Genomic DNA, 20303 nt, shown 5'->3' on the forward strand with positions numbered 1-20303 from the left:
ACAGTATATGGTACATATTAGCATTTTTAGTGAATGTACCAAACTTATGCGAATCCTTGCCTTACACGAGGGTGGGGGGGGTTCTGGATCCTCACCTCACATAAGTTCGAGGTATTACTGTAATACCATGTAAAATGAAGCTCATCATGTAAGAACCCTAACACAAAAGGCAATAAAAGTAATACCATAAAAACAGGAGTTTGTAATTAATAAATTTCATAAAATTATGTGGAAAAATATAATAATGCTCTTTGTACTTGGAAATTACTATTCTGTATTACAGATACTCTTGGCATCAAACAAACTAATACTGTAACCATAATAAAAAGCTACAGTTACTACGGAAAGTATTCCATGAAAAAAACTTGCTATAAAATCTTACTATTACTTCAATGAACAAATATTACAAGAGATAAAAACAGTTTTGCTATGAAATATAACTTTCTTTAGGAATGACTAAATAGAGTACTGTTGGGCCAAAATTTTTTAAAAGATAAAATATTTATTTTCAGACCATATACACAATGGAAAGCTACATTACTTTTTAATGATATACAAAAGAAAACATATTTATCATATGGCTCCAGATGTTATTCATATTTTCACACACTCCCAAAAATGAAATTAAGTTTCTTCTAGCCTAAACACCTGATTAAGAAGATGCAGTCAGAGATGTATGAGGCTAAAACTTCAGCAAAACTAACTTGATTCTTTGCCAATCCTGCACCATGATTTGCTAAGCATAGGTAATCAGTACTTAATTGATTCTGAAAACCTGACAACACAATGTCTTATTTCCAGTATCTTGGTTTCTTTTTCTACAGAACTTGAGTTATGAATGCATCTTATGTCATCATAACACTTGGCATGGTTGAAAGGCTCCCATTCTTAAAGTGATTAGGGCAATGATGGACCTGAATCATACCATTTTTCTGTCTAGGTTGCCAGCACCTTGCCAGGACCTTTATCTTTTTGACAATATATCTCCGAGTGGCAGCTTCATTTTTCCTTATACAGCGTTGTTCAGTTTGCAGAGCATCAGTACCCAAATCACTGAAAAACTTTGGAATGGTCTTCTTGACACTATCACCTATGCTCATGCTCAAGCTGAAGAGGAGTTTTCATACTATTTTAAAGCTTCATAAATAACCTCCTTAATTTTCTGACTTGCAAATAAATATTTGTTTGTTAATTTGTCATCATAATTTTCTTTTCACTGTTTTCTCTCCCATTCCATTCCATTCTTCTTTGCTTGATTTTCCAGGAAGTCGCCTTTTATGGCTGTTTCATATAAATGCTTTTTCAATAAAAATAAAAATCATTGAATTTCTACGGAATGGGCACTGCAACATTTAGTTTACAACTAATCCTAGAATTGCCTCACAGCACCTGTTGCCTGTAATTTGTTTGGAAAGACTGCCTCCCCAAACCTTCTTTTCTCTATTCCTTCTAGTCGAAACATGGCTATCAGGTACAACTTTCCACAAACATTCAAAACAGACTTCTGCAAGTTCATTAATGAACTTAATTCCGTGCTTTTGTTTCACCTCATTTTCTCTTCAATTTTTTTTATGTAATACTGTAATACACAGTTGATGGAATGACTTCTTTTCACCAAAATGTTTACCAAATCCTTGGAATATAATGTTGAATTAGAAAGAATGGTCCTGCCATGGCAATCTGATCCTTCTCAACAGAATAAGTGTCTTATTAGGCTGTATAGCACAGGTAATAGAACCTTAGGGGTGACTCAGTTACGTTTTGGGAGTGCTTGGTTACTTCCCATGTAGTGGACACTAGCTTGATGGCTAAAATAATTCACACTTAACAGTACTATTTGTTGAGAGAATTATTCTCCAGATACATATAAGACGATCCCCATGGCTTTTCCCCAACAGCTGAAAGACATTTAGTGCCCTCACCCTAGAACTCATGTCCTCTTGACTAAAGCACTTGATCTTCTGTAATACAAGCATTATATTAACTTCAGGTCATAAGCTTGAGGTTAATACCAAAAGCTTGGGTTAATACTAGCTAGTACTATGAGAATTAGGCTACAATTTAATGAGTTTCTTTGCTAGTTAAATGGAAACATGCATAAAACCATGCATCTGATAAAATCCCTCAATGTGAAACAGTTGGATACTCACCCATGATCTTGGGCATTTGAGGATCCACATTAGCTTTAGCAAGTTCTGTAGGAGACAAGGGCAACTCTTGAACCTCGCGTATGTGCGCTAGATTCAGGTATGTTCCAGTTACAATCAACATTAGTCCCATGAGCATTATACCCTGAAAATAAGAAAAAAGTATTATGTACAGACATGACAGAAAAATGACATTTTTATGATAAAATGAAGTTTTACATATACTGTACTTACCAAGTAACTACATAGCTATTAGTTTCACTTAACCGTGGCAGTTCCAAATTTGAAATTCGTGGTAACAAGCTATTGTTTTAGTGTAAGTAACTGGACCCCGCCCACTACCAGGGAAGAATAAGTACAACAGTGCTGAAGAGCCCAATTCGTTTGTGCCCTATGTCCCTGGGTGGGGAGGTGGGAGGGCTTTGATCATGTAGTTACTTGGTAAGTATATAAAACTTTATTTTATCATGAAAATGTCATTTGTATATACGTAACTTACTAAGTAACTACATAACTGAATCCCACAGTAAAAAGAGATGGGAAGCATGGACATTTTCCATCCAAGAACACTCATTAAAGGAGATGAATCTGAAATAGAATGGTATCTAGCATTGGTGTAATGCTTGTTGTAACCTTAACTGGTGAGTGAGCTGCAGCAGGAAGATGCTGCCTCTGGTTGGCGTTCATCTCAACCCGTAGTGACGCAGCAGTAAAGCCGAGAGTCGCCTCTGAAAGTTTTCCTAGCCTAACCCATCTAAAAATACTACAATTACGCAATCCACCCACCTGTTCTTCTTTTATAATCCAGCTTACTACTACAAAAAACCACAAAATAGACTTACAATGCAAAGTTGACAAACTAACCATCAGAGAGGTCTCTCTACCAAACCACAGTCTTTTCAACACTCCCGCCTGCATTTGTTATTTTTGTTTACATTTTCTCCCTCCCGCCATTTGTCATCCTAACGATGTCACTTCCTATGATGTCACAACACAGATACTTTTAAACATAAAGAATGTTTTGCTATAAAAAATCTTATAAAATTAAACACGAGCTTTTATTACATTTCGTAACGCCCATACCATTTAACTATAGCAGAAAATAAAAATAAAATAATAATGATTAAACTTCTAAAACTAACATATAACCACACATATCCTTCTCCCTCCCCTCCAACCCCTTATCCTAATCCCCTCTAATCTCGATTATTCTCCAGTTCTTTACCCTCAACGTAATTTCTAATATTTCCCCCTAAAACTCCAGCTTTAGTCAATACATCAGCTATTTGATGCTTTCCTTTTATCCATCTCATCTCCTTTACTTCTCCAGAATCTATTGTTTCTCTTATTGCTGCAATATCAATTTTTAATCTCTTACTACTTACTCCAGTACTTGATTTTATTGCAGTCAATAGGGTTGTACTATCAGTTTTAACCCATGCTTCTAATTTTCTCCCTCCTACTATCTCTTCCCACAAATGTTTGAAATATATCAATCCTTCTATGGCTTCCCCCACACTCAGAGCTTCTGTTTCAATGGTGGACTTTACTACTCTTCTGGATTTCCTGGATTTCCACCATATGGACTTCTCCTCTTACCATCTGTCAAAGATATCACATAACCCAATTGTGTATGACCATCTTCAATTGTTCCCAAATGAAGCATCTGCACAGGCTTCCCAATAAATCTTTTCTTCTTCTTACTCACTTATTATCACTTCTCCCATTATGCTCTTAGCTTTTCTTACTATTTTAATCAGCTTTTTCATATCTTGAGTCGTTCCTTCTTTAAAAGCTTTACTTAATTCAACTGTCCTACCACTGACCTATATTCTGTTAACTCCTTTTGTCCTAATACTCTATTACCTGTAAATCTTCTAGCTTCTGGTTCTCTTATAGAATTTATACACTGCCACTGATTAAGACAAATCCCATTTTCCTTATGCTCCTATATACTGTACTTAAAACTTTTACTTTCTTGTTCTCCTATTTGCAATTTCCCTTTCAATTTCCCAATTGTTTCCTTTAAAAATCCTTCAGTTCCTCCAGAGCAAAATTCATCTACTTGTGTACATAAAATACCATTCAATTTATTGTCTTTCCTCCAAAAGAATATATTAGGTTCTAGTCTACTTCTCTCGCCTTTAAGCTCCTCCACCACTTTTACCACCTTACAATACCATGCCTTTGCTGCATCCTCAAGCCCATAAACAGTTTTCTTCAATTTCCATAATCCACTCCAACCTCTCATTGTATTTCATCACCTTGTAGATACACAGTTTTTACATCTTTCAATTTTATTAATGTCAACAAAATTTGTAAATTTAGGCATTGCATGTAGGAGCGTCTTTTTCCCATTCAGCCATTTCTTCTTCAAAACCTCTAGCTACCAATCTTGCTTTACATATCCTTTCCCCCCCTTTTACCTTTTCAGTTACTATCTATCTTGTAGATATAGCTTTTTGTCCCGTCATTTACCTCCTCATATACCTTGTTTTCTCTCCAACTTTGCAGTTCTTTTTCTTTAGCTTCAATTATGCTTCTATTTTCAAATCCTAGCAAAACCTCTTCTTCATCTTCAGTTTTTTCTACATGACTATAATCCTTTAAGTTGGCCCATCCCTTGTCACCTGACATTGAGTCTTCTACATTGTACAAATCAGCCCAAGATTTGTTTGATCTTTTTCCCGCAAGACTTAATATAGTCCATTCTTCTACTTGTCCTGTATATTTGTTTATAGCTCCATTTCCTTTTTTGAATTTGGGTATCTCTTCTATTACCTCACTTTCCCCCTTCATCTTCAAGTGTTTCCTCTGCCAAATCTCTTTCTATAGTCTCTTCTATAACTGCATTCCTTATCCAGCCCATTATCATCTCCTTTCCTTCCTGCCTATCTATATTCCCTTCCTCTGATGCACAGGACTCATCCTTCACGGTGTGTGTTTTATCTACTTTAGGTACTTTCTCTTTTTCCGGTGATAGTCTTTGAATCCTAGTAACAAGTATTCTAGCTACTTCTCTCAGAGAATCCCCATGTTTAACCACTACTGTTTTACCCAGTACTCCCACTACCTGAGCAGGTCCTCTCCATTCATTTTCATTTTCTCTCTTATAGAATACCTCATCTCCCACTAATGCTTCTTCAAATCTATGTTCTCTGACATTTTTGTTTAAAGCAATTCTTATTTTATTGCCAGACTCATTTTTGATAAACATTCCTCTGGCCTTATGCATTGCATTCAGTGTATCCCTTACTATGCTTTCTTCCATACCTTTTTCTCTGCTTGCAGGACTTGAACTTTCTTCTCCCATTAAATTTGGCAAGTACTAACTGGTTAGGGAAGAAACCACCATTATTTATTAAGCATTTCCTAGCACTCACTACCCATCTTAATGCTATGGACCAATCCACTTCATCATCTTTCATCCTTCTTAAGCTTTCTTTGATTATGCCTACTGTCTTTTCACACATTCCACTACTCCATGGAGATTCAGATGCTGTGGCCAGTACTTTAATATTCCATCTTCCTGCCATCCTCACTTTTTCATTTTGAAATTCTCCCCCGTTGTCAAATAATATTTTAGAAGGCGCTCCAAATATAGCAAACCACCCGTCAAAAAGTCTCTTTATAACAGTTTCTGGTTTCTTGACTTTTATCCAAAAAGCCTGACAACACCTCACTGCCATATCTAACATTACTAAGACCTTTACCTCTTCTATCTCTCCCATATCCATTGCTACAACTTCATTGAATGTTTTACTCCAAGAAAATCCCGCTACTGGTTTAGCTGGGTTTCTTTTGTATCTTTTACATACTTCACAACTTGCAATCAAGTCTGTGAGTAACTTTTTTATTTCCTCTTTTTCTTTCTCTCTCAAACCATCACTCCACTGTGCTTCTTCTGTTAGCTTCCATATTTTACCCCCACTTCCGTGACCAAACTGTAGATGTAACGTCATCACTGCACCTTTAATTTCCCTTAGACTCTTTCCCTTCCATCCCTCCAGTAACAATTCTACTTCTACCTTCCTAATCAAAATTGGTATTATTAAGTGACCCTGTTTTTCTTCTCTTAACTTTTACCTTCATTTCTCCATATACTTCTATTTTAACACAATTCTCTTCTAAATTTACTCACAGTTTTCTTACCTATTAACCACGGTACATCACCCTGCAAAATTTCTGTCTTCAAAGAGAACTTTTTGTTTTTCAATCTCACTGGTATTTCCAGTACTCCTTTCGACTTGTATGATGACTCACCGAAATTAAATACTTTATTAGACTCTTTCTTAATATCATTCATTCTCCTCAGCTCTTCCTGATTCAAACCCATGACAATGCGTGCTAGTCGCAATTCCCCACAAACTGTTGATTTACATCATGTGTCTAAAATTGCATCCACCTCTCCCCAAGATTCTTCCTCTATTTTTACTAACTTCTCCTATACAATAAACTTTTTCTTCTTCTTGTTCAGTTTCTGTTCTTCTTATTTTGAAAATTCTGAGGACAACCTCTAGCCCAATGCCATTCCGATTTGCATATTGCACACAGTGTTACTTTCCCTTCTCTACTCCACCTCTACCTCGATTCACTTTTCCCTCCAATATCTTTGGTTTTCCCCCCTCTCCCAATATTCACATAGCCTTCTGATCCTAACCGTTCCCCCTCCTCTTTATTCCCTAATCCCTCAAATATTCTTTTCATTATCTGTGACACTGCTTTAGATTTCAACTTTCCTTGACCACAAGCTGCTAATACCATTTGTTTTTGATTTTCTGTGAGATTTGCTTGTTCTAGTACATGAAAACCTTTGCTTCCCCTTCAAGCATGCTTTTCCCTATCGCTCTACTACATTCTGACCCTGCCTTTCCGTACCTAATGATAAAATCCCTCATCTTTTCACTAGAATCTCTTTCTATTTTAAATTAGCTTTTCATTTTACTGTAATTTTCCATTAGCGTATCTTTTAGATACACTTCATCTAGCTATCTATTCCTTCTGTTACTTCTAAAGCTTTTCCTTTTGAGCTCATTCTTATCTCTATCCCCGAATATTTCACTTCTCCACACACCACAAGCCAATCTTTGACTTGTCCTCTCCATCCTTTATAATAGCCCTGCGTCCGGCTAAATCTTGGACAGTCTCTTCTCCACTTCATCTCCCAAAGTTTACCATCAGATCCATCCATTTTTAACCAATCACGCTCTGCTACCACTTGAAAGTTTTCCTGGCCTAACCCATCCAAAAATGCTACAATTATGCAAGCCACCCAGCTGTTCATGTTGTTCTTCTTTTATAATCCAGCTTACGACTAAAAAAACCACATAACAGACTTACAACCCAAAATTGACAACCTAACTATCAGAGAGCTCTCTCTACTGCACCACAGAATTTAGCATAGATCTATAACCTCTGATTGTAGTGGTGGCTAAGCCTCGAGAGAACCTCAGAAATATTAAAAAATCAGCGATCTGTGCTAGAGGTTTTAGAAGACGATTCGCTGTGTCTTCGGCACCAATCACGAAAAATTGTCCACTTCGCCTGACAGACATTAGCAGAAGACACATCTACATTTGGTGGTTGCTTCTGCAGCTTTTCTTGAAAAGCCCTTTCCTCTGACAAGCTTGAGAGAGTTGATAAGCCTAGATGGAAGTGAGGCTGCTTTAGAAGGCTTCTCTTCTGAAGCAGACATTTGGGGAAGTCTATTAGCCCTTTAACGCCGAAGCCCTATTTACAAAAACGTCTCCTGTATGCCGGCGGCGTTCGGTGAGTTAGCGCCGAAGCGGAAAAAAAGTTTTTTTCAAAAAATCACAGCACGCTTAGTTTTTAAGATTAAGAGTTCATTTTTTGCTTATTTTTTTTGTCATTGCCTGAAGTTTAGTATGCAACCATCAGAAATGAAAAAAATATCATTATCATATATAAATATTGGAATATATGAAAGCGAAAAAAAACTCGTATATAATTGTATACAAATCGCGCTGTAAGCAAAACGGTTAAAGCTAATGACTTAATTTTTTTTAGTTGTATTGTACACTAAATTGCAATGATTTTGGTAAATAACAAATTTTAAAATGATCAAAGCAACACAGAGAAAATATTATCACAAAATGATGCATGAATTCGTAACGCGCAGACGTAAAAAATTTTTTTTTTCAAAAATTCACCATAAATCGAAATATTGTGCTACAGACTTCCCGTTTGTTGAAAAATGAAGCCAATTGATTGAATATTACTAGACTGTAAGTGTTTTAGCTTACAATTGCAGTTTTCGACCATTTCGGTCGAGTTAAAGTTGACCGAAAGTCGAATTTTTTCTATTTATCGTGATTTATATGAAAATATTTCAAAACTGATAAAAGCTACACCCATGAGTTATTTTTTGTTGTATTGTAAATGAAATTGCGCACGTTTTCATATATAAAACTTTATGTATCGACTAATATAAAACGGTGCAAATATTACGACAACGAGACGAAAGAATTTCTGAGATGTTCGGCTGAGTTACCGCGCAGACGTAAGGAAAAGGTTTTTTTTAAAAATTCACCATAAATCGAAATATTGTGCTAGAGACTTCCAATTTATTGCAAAATGAAGGTAAACGATTGAATATTACTAGAATGTAAGAGTTTTAGCTTACAATTGCACTTTTTGACCATTTCGGTCGAGTTAAAGTTGACTGAAGGTTGAAATTTTGGCAGTTATCGTGATTTATGTGAAAATATTTCAAAACTGATAAAAGCTACAACCATGAGCTAATTTCTGTTGTATTCTACATGAAATTGCACACATTTTCATATATAAAAGTTTATGTAACGACTAATGTAAAACGATGCAAACATTACGACAACATGACGAAAGAATTTCTGAGATGTTCGGCCGAGTTACCATGTGCAGACGTAAGGAAAATTTTTTTTTTCAGAAATTCACCATAAATCGAAATATTGTGCTAGAGACTTCCAGTTTGTTGCAAAATGAAGGTACATGATTGAATATTACTAGAATGTAAGAGTTTTAGCTTATAATTGCGTTTTTTGACCATTTCGGTCAAGTTAAAGTTGACCGAAGCTTGAAATTTTGGCAGTTATCGTGATTTATATGAAAATATTTCAAAACTGATAAAAGCTACAACCATGAGTTATTTTCTGTTGTATTCTACATGAAATTGCACACATTTTCATATATAAAACTTTATGTAACGGCTAATATAGAACAGTGCAAAAATTACGACAAAATGACGAAAGAATTTCTGAAATTTTCGGCCGAGTTACCGCGCGGGCGTAAGAAAAAGTTTTTTCAAAATTCACCATAAATCGAGATATTGTGCTAGAGACTTCCAATTTGTTGCAAAATTAAGGTACATGATTGAATATTACTAGAATGTAAGAGTTTTAGCTTACAATTGCGTTTTTCGACCATTTCGGTCGAGTCAAAGTTGACCGAAGGTTGAAATTTTTTGTAGTCGACGTTTGCTACGTCCACTCGGCATTCAACAGACAATTTTAGTAGACGTTTGCTACGTCCAACAGGCGTTTAAGGGTTAGGAGACTGAAGAGTCCAGGAACCACTCCTTCAGTGGCCAAAACGGAGCTACAAGCGTCATGGACATGTTGGTGTGGGTCATGAACTTGTTTAGGACTTCCCTCACCATGCTGAAGGGTGGGAAGGCACAGTCATCTATGTCTGACCAGTCCTGGAGCATGGCATCCATTGCCCATGCCTGAGGGTCTGGGGCTGGAGAACAGTAGATGGGGAGGCGATGGTTCCTCGACGTCACAAACAAGTCTACTGACGGTTTTCCCAACCGTTTCCACAGGTTGGTGCACACCTGTGGATTCCGTGTCAATTCTGTTGGAAGGACTTGTTTGCAGCAACTTAACTTGTCCGCCAGAACGTTTACCTTTCCCTGGATGAAGCGAGTTATTATCCTGGTACAGTTGATCTCTGCCCAGAGAAGAAGATCCTTGGCTGCTTTGTAAAGGGAGAAGGAATGAGTCCCTCCCTGATTTTTGATGTAGGCCACTGCGGTCGTGTTGTCCGAGTGGACTGTGATTGTCCTGCCGTGAGTCTCCGTCGCAAAATGTTGAAAGGCCAAGTGAATCGCCTTTAATTCCCTTACATTTTTATGTAATTTCTTCTCTTCTGATGACCACTTCCCGGATATTTCCATGTCGCTCAAAAGAAACCCCCAACCCAGATCCAATGCATCTGGGTACAATGTTAGGTCGGGGTTCAGTGGGTGCAATGTCTTTTCTATTGAGAACCTCTCCTCTGCAAGCCACCACCGAAGATCCTCCTTGATCTCGGGAGTGATGAGGAACATGAAGGAGTCTGGAAGAGTTTTCCTCTACTAACTGGCCTTTAGGCAGAATTGTAGGACTCTTGTATGTAACCTTCCTAAAGGCACGAACTTCTTGATGGACAAGAAAGCCCAGCAGACTCACTCATCCACTTGTTGGCTGTGCACAATGGGTGAGATATGAACTTTCCTACTTTCTTCATCCACTCGTTGGCTGTGCACAATGCGTGAGATATGAACTTTCCTACTTTCTTCAGGCAGTCTTGAATCCATTTGTGGGATGGAAAAGCCTGAAAAGCCAGAGCATCAATCCTCATTGCCCATTAGAGAATCGAATGTGTGGAGTGAATTGGGACTTCTGGACATGGATTAAAGACCCAACTCTTGGGTCAGTAGTAGTCTTTTGAAGGTCCTCCATGCATCTTCCTTTGATGGGGAGCATAGCAGCTAGTCGTCCAGATATAAGCAGACGTTGATCCCCATGAGATGGAACCATTTCACTATGGGGGCAAGAACACAGGTGAATACTTGCAGAGCATGCCTTTTCAATGGCCTTGACGCTTTTGAAATCACTGGACAGCAGAGCATACACATCCGAATGAACGCCTTTCCAATGGCGAACTGCCAAGTCCTGGGTTCAATCAACAGGCTCGGTTGAGGAGGCAACTACCCCTGGGCAAACTCCACTGACCTCCCTTGGACTTCCAGTTTGCTTCCTCCCAGGTTTAGGGGAGTCTAACATTGACCTTTGTCTAGGAGCATCGGTGGGACGAGTAGTCACCTCCTCCACTTGCACTGCACTAACACTAACTGCACTTATCTGATCCATAAGGGCCTTAACCGAAGACCTGATTTGGGCTATGGTATTAACAAGCAGACCAAACTTTTGGTCAATTCTAGCTTCTTGGCTGGCAATGGCATCGGGTTCAGAAGAATGGGAGCCAGGTAATGGAGTATGAGGAAAAGTTGGAGGGCTGGTGATCAGGGAGAACACAGGTAGAGGTGTAGAAGCCAAGTTGAGAAGCAATATTCGATTTCAGTGTAGAAACCTGAGTAGCTAAAGCTTTATCCTTGGCTCTAGCAGCCGCCTTTCTCTGTCTGTCTCTTTGGAGTCCATCTAGATGTGGTTCCAAAACTTTCCATTTACCCTGATTCCAGTCTTTGCATTTGTCACATTTAAGTTCAAACTAGCAACTTTGCCCTCTACAATGGTTTGCAACACAACATGCTGCCAACATGAATGAATACTTCACCAAAGGTAAACGATACACCCATCCGGCGAAATTCAAATCAGAGCTGCTCAACCAATCATGTACAGTTGTTGACGGGCAGAAATGAATTGGACACTTCAGCACTGTTGTACCTATTCTTCCCTGGTAGTGGGCAGGGTCCAGTTACCCACACTAAAACAATAGTGTGTTACCACAAATTTCAAATTTAGACTGCCGTGGTTAAGTAAAACTAATAGCTACGTAGTTACTTGTTAAGTTACTTATATAAAACAAGACATTCTGCAAAATAAAATGTGTTAAATTATATATCCATTTTGAATTAAATATCTCCCATTTTGAAAAATGTTTGGTCATGTGAACTAAATTTGCAACTTACAAACTTTAAAAATTTATCAGCACAAAACATAGGCATGACAATACAAAAACTTGGAAAATCCAACTGAACTGTCACTGTAACACGTAAAAGTCTAAATCAGGTGTCAATGCCAGTTTACTGAAGAACTTGAATAGGACATATTTATGAACCCTCATTTTCTTCTTGCATTAAGATACATGAGAATCATACTGTTATTTTTGGATTAAGTACTAAAATAAAACACACACACTATAAACTCGTCAGCAATCTGAATGCCAACATTGTGAAGTGAGTGACTAGATTCCAACTTAGTGAAACAAAGATTGTGCTTCCATATAATGAGAAATATCCCTTGTTATGGGATAAGATAGCCCACAATTCTCATGTTCCTACTCAGTACAAAGCTTTGATTGTGATTAACAGTTTGATATACAACAGTAACTCACTACCCCCACCAGGAGGTAACCCCAGAATAAAAAACAACATAAAAGCCATGCCACATTGTTGTAACTATTACTCAACCATGTTTTAATTAAAAAAAAAAAAAAAAGCTAAATAAAACTGCAAAGGTAACCGTAACAACAACATAACGATAAATAAAACAATTGTACCTCCTACTTTCTTACAAGTAAAGATTGCCACATACAGTTTGTTCATATGATGTAAAATTTTTTCCTAATGAAAAAGCAAATGCACACACTAACTTTTAAACACTGCATTCCATATTATCTATACACAAACCTTCATGCTTTATTCAAAAATACTCAAGAGCCCTCAATATACTGAAATAAAATTACTTCAGGACAAAATATACTGTAAACCTACTGTACCTGTGCTAAAAGTCTTTCAGTTGATGCCTTGGTGTTGACTTTGATGAAAAGAAGTGATGGGAGTATAGTAGCAATCAACATACCCATTGTTGATCCTAGTAATCCCAACACAAGCTCTGGTGAGGGAGAAAAACAAATGAAACATTAGAAGTTAAAAGTTTATTCCAAACAAGACCACGAATATCAGAGTACTTCTAGCAGAAAAAGAAAATAATGATCAAGTGAGGCATTAAAATCTGCAATAAGGATGACCAGTACAAATGAAGAGATCATGCTCTGTAAATAGTTCTAAACTGCATTCAACTATAAAAGACAAAAATTTAGTAAAATCATGAAATGTCTGCAACTGCTAAACAATGTATTAGACTTAATAATAAATATTAATCTTTCAAACTTACCAATATTAGGAATAAGGATGCCTATAACCAGGCTACTTAATAATATTCCAAATGTTATGGCTTTGAAGCGTGACTCTGGCATATAATTTCCCACGAGGTCAAAACTTGAAGGATTACTCTACAAAATACAGAGGTGGATTATATTTAAGACAATTTTAACAAATAAAAATACAATACTACTGTGATGAATGATATAATCTAACAAGAATATGGACAGAAAAACTAATTCTCCAGTTCAACTGCAATTGACTCCTTAACAACAAATATGTAAGATATCTTATAAATCATGGAGATAGCACAAACATTACAAAGCAAATCTGTGATTCTCACTTTCACACTGAAAATGGTATACAGTATTTCCAGTACACAATCTTACCCACATTATGCCTTGTAGGTACAAACCTCTGTACTGAAGACCGCTAATCAAGCACACAAGAGCTAGTTTTTGATAAGCAATGCCTACTCCAAAAATACAAAGTATCACCTTGTCTTATCAGCTGGAAATTTACCGTGGGCCCATGCAGTGACTCATGCCAATATTCTACCGGACTTGGGAGAGATGCAGTAGCCAGACTAAAATTCAAAACCCAAAACTTATTGGTAAGTAACTCCAAGATGAAATTCAATCAATCCTCAAAGTAGGATGGACTGGGATGTGAAAATGTGTACCTTGAAGGCCTGGGGGATCCTGGAAAACCCCACACTGACTATTTTCCTATCCTGAAGGAAGTTTGCCACCGAATCTTGTGTAGTATGAAGGTCCCTTAGTGTGTATGATAAACATGTTTGGTATTAGATCCACACAGTATTTTTATTTCTAAGCCTTGCATATTGATATACTAAATATTGATATACTTGCACATACTAAAATCATTTATCAAGATCACAGTTCAAACACTCATGAACCTTCACCTACCATTCACACTATTGGCCTTGTGTTATAGACCAGGTTAGAGACACTACTTAATAACATCTTTAAACTCTCATTTAGCCTGAAGGACTTGCTCTTGAAAGTGAAAATTAAAAAGCAAAAAGTAATGCCAATCATAAGAAGGCTACAAAGACCTTTAGTACCATCTGCAGTGTGCCAACCAAAGCACATTGCAAGTGGTAACCCTCTCAAGTGGAGTCACATTTTAAAAATCTGAAATTAGCTTGAAAAGACAAGGTAAATATTCAGTTATTTTTTATTACCTAACAAATTTGTACTATACTTTTCTGGCTTTCAAAAGCTAAACATAATCATAGAAAAATAATCAGGAAACAGCATTCCCTTCTCTGCTATATATAATAATGCACCTCTTGTACACTTGTGTTGTCTTTCAGTGTCTGTACCTGCATTTTTTTCATACAGTACTTCCTGTAATTTCTGTACAAAAAAAAAAAAACTTGTAAATCACAAATAATGTGTACCAGTGATGGTTGTGTATGCACAACAGGTTGTATAGTTAAGGCTGAATTTGGCAGGTGTAGTGCATATGGTACTAGAATGTAGAGAATGAATTTGAAGAAAAACTTTCAGGAACCTGTGTCTAGCAAGGTTTGGCAACCATGAAAGGGTAGTTGTGCTCAGTGATATGAATGCAAGGTCGATGGCAAAGAAAGTGATGGTAATGTTAGGAGGTATGGAGTTCCTAGATTATTATATGTTTATTTGGAGATGCAAACATGGTGGGGGAGTTTGCTAGAGTATGCTAGTACAGTGTAATGTGGTGCGTGGCACCAATTTGTAATCGATGGCCCCATGGGACGCTGTTTGTTTGTTTCATGAGTTCCTGGGATACTGTCTTAGATGAAACCTAAAATGAACAATAAATACCTAAATTTAAATAGTAGTTTTGCTACAAAGAGTTGAAATAAAAACATTGCTATGTGACAAGTGTCTAAACACTTGGCGAGGGTTGCAGATACATCCAAACACCTGCAGCCTAGTAAAATTCATAAGGAATACGCTTTTGTTGTTCTTCCATTCAGCTATATTATTATGGTTCTCATGACAGGTAAATAGTACTGTATAAATGTATGACATATATACCTAAACAGTGTCAATAACTAAAAGCTTGTACAATCAAATCTACTGCAAGATCACAAGATCACCAGTGCATAAAATCAGCAAAAACTGCTCAAACCAGAAAACAAATTTTCCACACATGAAACCATACCAGTGCTCCCATTACCAGTTTACATTCCAGGTTAAATCTAGATTGTAAAGAACATGTTCAGTGCTTTCCAGTACACAGAAATTACACTATCCATATGGTTAACGTGCAGCAGACAGAAAGGCAAACCAATAAAAATGGATCAAACCACTGACAAAGTAATAAAGTAACCAGTATACAAGTAAATAAGCTTGTGTGGGAGGTCAAAAATTATTTCATACTAAACCCTTTGATTGTATTACGTTCTCATTCAGTCTCGAATCTCCTCAGACATACACTTACTTGTCTTCAAGACAAAAGAAGAGCAGCAATTCCTACAAGCTTACCAAGGAACCAAAAGTAGGTGCTAAGTACTGTCCTAGCAGTTCATGTATGTTGGATACAAAACAGTGAGGACAAGAGGATCACTAAATACTTAACTGATGGGTCAGTATAAAAAGATATTTTTCATTACAAACCATTCCATCATATTGAATCCACACTGAAATGTAGAGGGGTACACAAGAAACAGAGTTCAAGATTTCATGGGAGGATCTGACAGAATAAGAACAGTTGGGAACTGTACACATCAGATGCCAAGGTTCCAGTATCCTTACAGGTTACTCTGAGCAGTAGAACACCCAGAGAAAAACAACAGGTTGTACTTAGTAACTTATCAGCAGAGTAGGCATCAAGTATTTATTGAAGTGAGACATGGAAATGTATGAGATATGATGCAGGGAGTATCAGGAAGAGGAAAACGATAAAAGGTTGCACTTGGCCACCCCCTGAATACAAAACCACCTCACTAAGAATATAATCTCTGAAATAAAATTTGGCAGAATCAGAACGGCAAAATAAAATCTGGCAGAATCAGAATGGCATTGTAAATAGCTGAAACTTCAATATTCCTTTTAAAGGTTAAGGAAGTGGAGAGGGCCTTGAGTTCATTTAGTTAATTTCACACAAGCCTCCTTGTCTGACACTTACGAATATGCCAATTGAATGACCTGCTTCAGCCAAAAGGACTGTGCATTTCTAAAACCTTGCTTCCTCCACTGGCCCAAGGGGCAGGAAAAGCTAGGAGTAATCACCTGTAAGGTGTCTCATCCTATCCAGGAGAGCAACAGAGCAGTGGTGCTACAGCAGGAGTGCAGTCTTCATTATCAAGTTCTTTAAGGAAAATTTATAAGGTGCTTCGATTAGACTTTGGAGAACAAGAGAAAGGTCCCAATTATGAAGACTCAGGGGGGACCAGAGGTACTCCCTTGAGTAGGTTTTGACAATCAACTATGAAACAAGACACTGGAGATGAGTGAAGATTTGTGAACGGTAAGACACTGAGAAGAAATGAATGGTGGAATTTTGCAGAGGTCCTTGGAATCAAAAAGCAGTATTTCTTCATCGGCCATAGGACCGGTTAGGACTTTCCATACTTATCCAATATGGAAGGATAGTACACGTTTTGAGATTGCTTACTCAAATTGTCAAACTTAGGTCAAGACTTCATTAAAGAGACTAAATGAATAATTATAGTGAGCAAACAGGCATCATCATCACAATCATCACCAATAACTACTTGGTGTCAGCTTTTCCTTTATGGGTATTACAAGTATAAAACAAGTTCTCTCCGTTCTTTGTTTTGTGCTCCTCCCTAAAATCCTATCATGTTTACTGTTTCATCATCTATTACTTTCTTCATGATTTCCTGAGTATTCCTACAGGTCTTCATCCTACAACTTCCCCTATCTACTACTTTTCTGGTCAACTGTTCTTCACCCCTTATAAAATTTCCCCATACATACAAGCATTACCATAAACCAGTCATTCCAAAACTTTGGGCCAAAGAAAAATACTCCACAACTTAAGGTAATATTAATAAATTCCTACATAAACAATCTTATAACTTACCTGGCAACATACACCAATTTACAAATTATCTGGCAACATAATCAACAGGCTTAGCAACATCAAAGATTATTTTGCAACCATTATAGCGAAGTACTATTATAAACAGTTAAAATAACAAAATGCATACTTGATATTTTAAATATGTACAGTAAATCAACTATATCCCACTTATAAAAATACACACTACCAATAAATAACCCAAACCTAGGTAAATAGAGAGGATCAGAGTCAAGAAGGGCACTCAGTCATAAAAACGCTGCTGAAACCAATTACGAAGTGAGCAGCTCAAGGCAGAAACAGCTGGAGGCAGCTCTGTGGCTCCAAAAAAAGGATTAGGCTAAGAAGTTGACACACTGATGAACGAGTATTGTAAAGTGTCAGAGACCTGAATGAAAACTGAAGACAACGCAGATGACATAGTCCTTTTCCATCAAAAGTGGTCTGGTGCCTCAACCCTTTTCACCAGAATATTCATGGCAGATCACCAAAACGGATGAATGGCTAGGGTAAAATATATGGTTTGGAATATATGAACACAAAATTCCTTTCAAACCTTTGTATTTGAACTGGTCAGTACACTGGAATGTGCTTGCCTCATATTTCACAGTGCACTGAAATGTGCTTGCCTCAGATTTCAGTGCACTGAAATGTGCTTGCCTCAGATTTCAGTGCACTGAAATGTGCTTGCCTCAGATTTCACAGTGCACTGAAATGTGCTTGCCTCAGATTTCACAGTGCACTGAAATGTGCTTGCCTCAGGTTTCAGTGACAATGAACACCTCATTCAACAAATGCAAAAATCCCACTAAAGCGCAAAACAATAAAACCACTACAGTACTCAGTCAAACCCACAACCAAAATTACCATGTCTTGAAACACAAGATTTATTTCTTCAGTTTCTTCTTTATCTTCACTGATAACTGGCTGTACTTCCGCCACTGCCTACCAATAATTACAAACATTTCATACCATTTAATTACACGTCTAACAATAATTATAAACATTTCATACGTTTTAATTATATATTTCTAAAAAGTCATTCTCGTACAACAGAAAAATAACCTAAATTCATTTTTACATAAAAGGTAATCACACATAAGCTACATTAATAGTGCTGATAAGTATTATAATCTCTGAGAGAAATTCACATACAGTGAAAATCAGATATGTAAGTGTTAATAACACTTGTGAAGATTCACACTGACATTAAATTACAATTACAATATTCATGGGTAGTTTTACTAGACCAATGGGCAGAATACTAACCTGCATAGTTCGAAATACCACAAGTTAAAAATAGTTATGTCTCAAATAGTTAATTTACAAATGCCCTCACAATTTATGACCAAACATATAAAAATAGTGAATTTATAAAATGCTTATTTATGTTTTGGTACAATATTTAGACACTCAAAATCCATAAGTTTTGAGAAAATAGATTAAATGTCAATATGTAACTGCTATCATGTGACATCTTGGAAACTGCCCATCTTTAAGGTTCATAATCCATATTTTACGTAAATTACTGTCTACTGACCTGCCAGATTAAATTGTCTATGATGAGAAATATGAAGAGAAGATATCCATGCAGTGGCTGAGGTATAACATCCATGTCTTGCCTAATTTAATTTTTTAACCATTTTCATTTTGTACATTCCTACCTCTCATCTTTCATCTTACATATATCCCCCATCTGTATATCATTTCACCTATATATTGGTTTGACAAACACACATCAACAAGATACCATATATTCACAGGTAGGCAAATTCACCAAACTCCTTTGAAGACCTCCCAAACACCCTTATTCTTTGGTTCCCCTTTTAACTGGATACAGAAGCAGTCTAGTTCATTGTCTTGAGAAACCATGCCCTTATAAAAGCAAATCACATCTTTAAGAATACTATTCATCTTTAAAGGGGTCACCATCTCCTATGTGCAGTATGTTTAAAAAGTTTGGCAAGAGTGAGAAGTATCAAGGGAACTATAAAAAAATTCAGCCTTTCCATTCTAAGTTGGGAGCCCAGTATGGCAACTCTGTTTCGTCATTTCATGCCTTCACTCCAATGAATGTACATAGTCTTATTTCTACCTTACAACTGATGTTACTGACCATATACCGAAAATTAGTTAGTTAACTTACCCTGCGGTATATGAGGGAATGTATTGATGTCCGACATGGGAATATCATCAGTGGGAAGCTAATAGCAAGTGACACGGCAAAAAACATTTTTATTCCTTCTGTTAATCCAGAGTCAGGGAAGCTCATAATAATGTTACCTGAAATTTTTAAAGGATGAATAAAATATATTAGAACATGAGAGACATACAGGTAGTCTCTGGTTAATGGTGGGCTCGGTTAACAGCGATCCAGTTTTACAGCGCTTGTCTAGCGCCGAAAATTGCCGATTTCTGCTTATCGGCGCCAGTAATTGGGTATTGGCACTGATACATACCTAACAGAGGCGTCGATAACTGAAAATCAGTGCTTTTCGGCGCCAATAAGCCCAGAAAATCACCAATTTTCGGTTAGCGGCCATTTTCAGTTATCATCACACCCTCAGAACGAAACCCCTGCCGATAACCGGGGACTGCCTGTATAACATTTTGTAAGACTACTGTTATAGTACTGAACAATTATCAATCAAACTGATGACAAAATATTTTTATCTACAACTATAAAGTAAATCAACTGAAAATGAAGGGAAGATACAGTTAATAAAGCCTACTGTAAAAGTCTTTGAAGTTATCAAAAATTTCTCAAACAACTCTGTAGTTGAGCTAAATTTCTCCATGTACTGCACTGCATAACACCAACCATCTCCTTAGGGTATTTCCTGTCCTTTGCAAAAAGTAATCTCAGTGGGTTCATCGTCCTGTAAGGCAACTCTGCACTGGACTAGTACAGGTCTACTGACCTGCATGGCAATTTCTTACAAGATAACTGCACTAGTACTTTGTCAAATGCAAGAAATATCACAAATTTTTTA

General features: G+C 37.0%; 1 protein-coding gene across 4 annotated transcripts in view; it reads right to left on the minus strand.

Moving 5' to 3' along the window:
• Positions 1 to 20303, minus strand: part of LOC136832728 (solute carrier family 38 member 10) — a 50543-nt gene that overhangs the window by 8958 nt on the left and 21282 nt on the right. For 2 of the 4 annotated variants that reach the window (XM_067094240.1, XM_067094239.1), the window contains exons 8-12: positions 19457 to 19593; positions 18178 to 18255; positions 13265 to 13382; positions 12867 to 12982; positions 2151 to 2292 (exon numbers count right to left, since the gene is read on the minus strand). In XM_067094240.1, the coding sequence (XP_066950341.1) occupies positions 2151 to 2292; positions 12867 to 12982; positions 13265 to 13382; positions 18178 to 18255; positions 19457 to 19593 (591 nt within the window). The remainder of the gene's footprint in view (positions 1 to 2150; positions 2293 to 12866; positions 12983 to 13264; positions 13383 to 18177; positions 18256 to 19456; positions 19594 to 20303) is intronic. The other 2 variants (XM_067094242.1, XM_067094241.1) reach the window with 1 other exon arrangement.

Source organism: Macrobrachium rosenbergii, chromosome 50 (assembly GCF_040412425.1).
Source record: "Macrobrachium rosenbergii isolate ZJJX-2024 chromosome 50, ASM4041242v1, whole genome shotgun sequence".
Lineage (NCBI taxonomy): Eukaryota > Metazoa > Arthropoda > Malacostraca > Decapoda > Palaemonidae > Macrobrachium > Macrobrachium rosenbergii.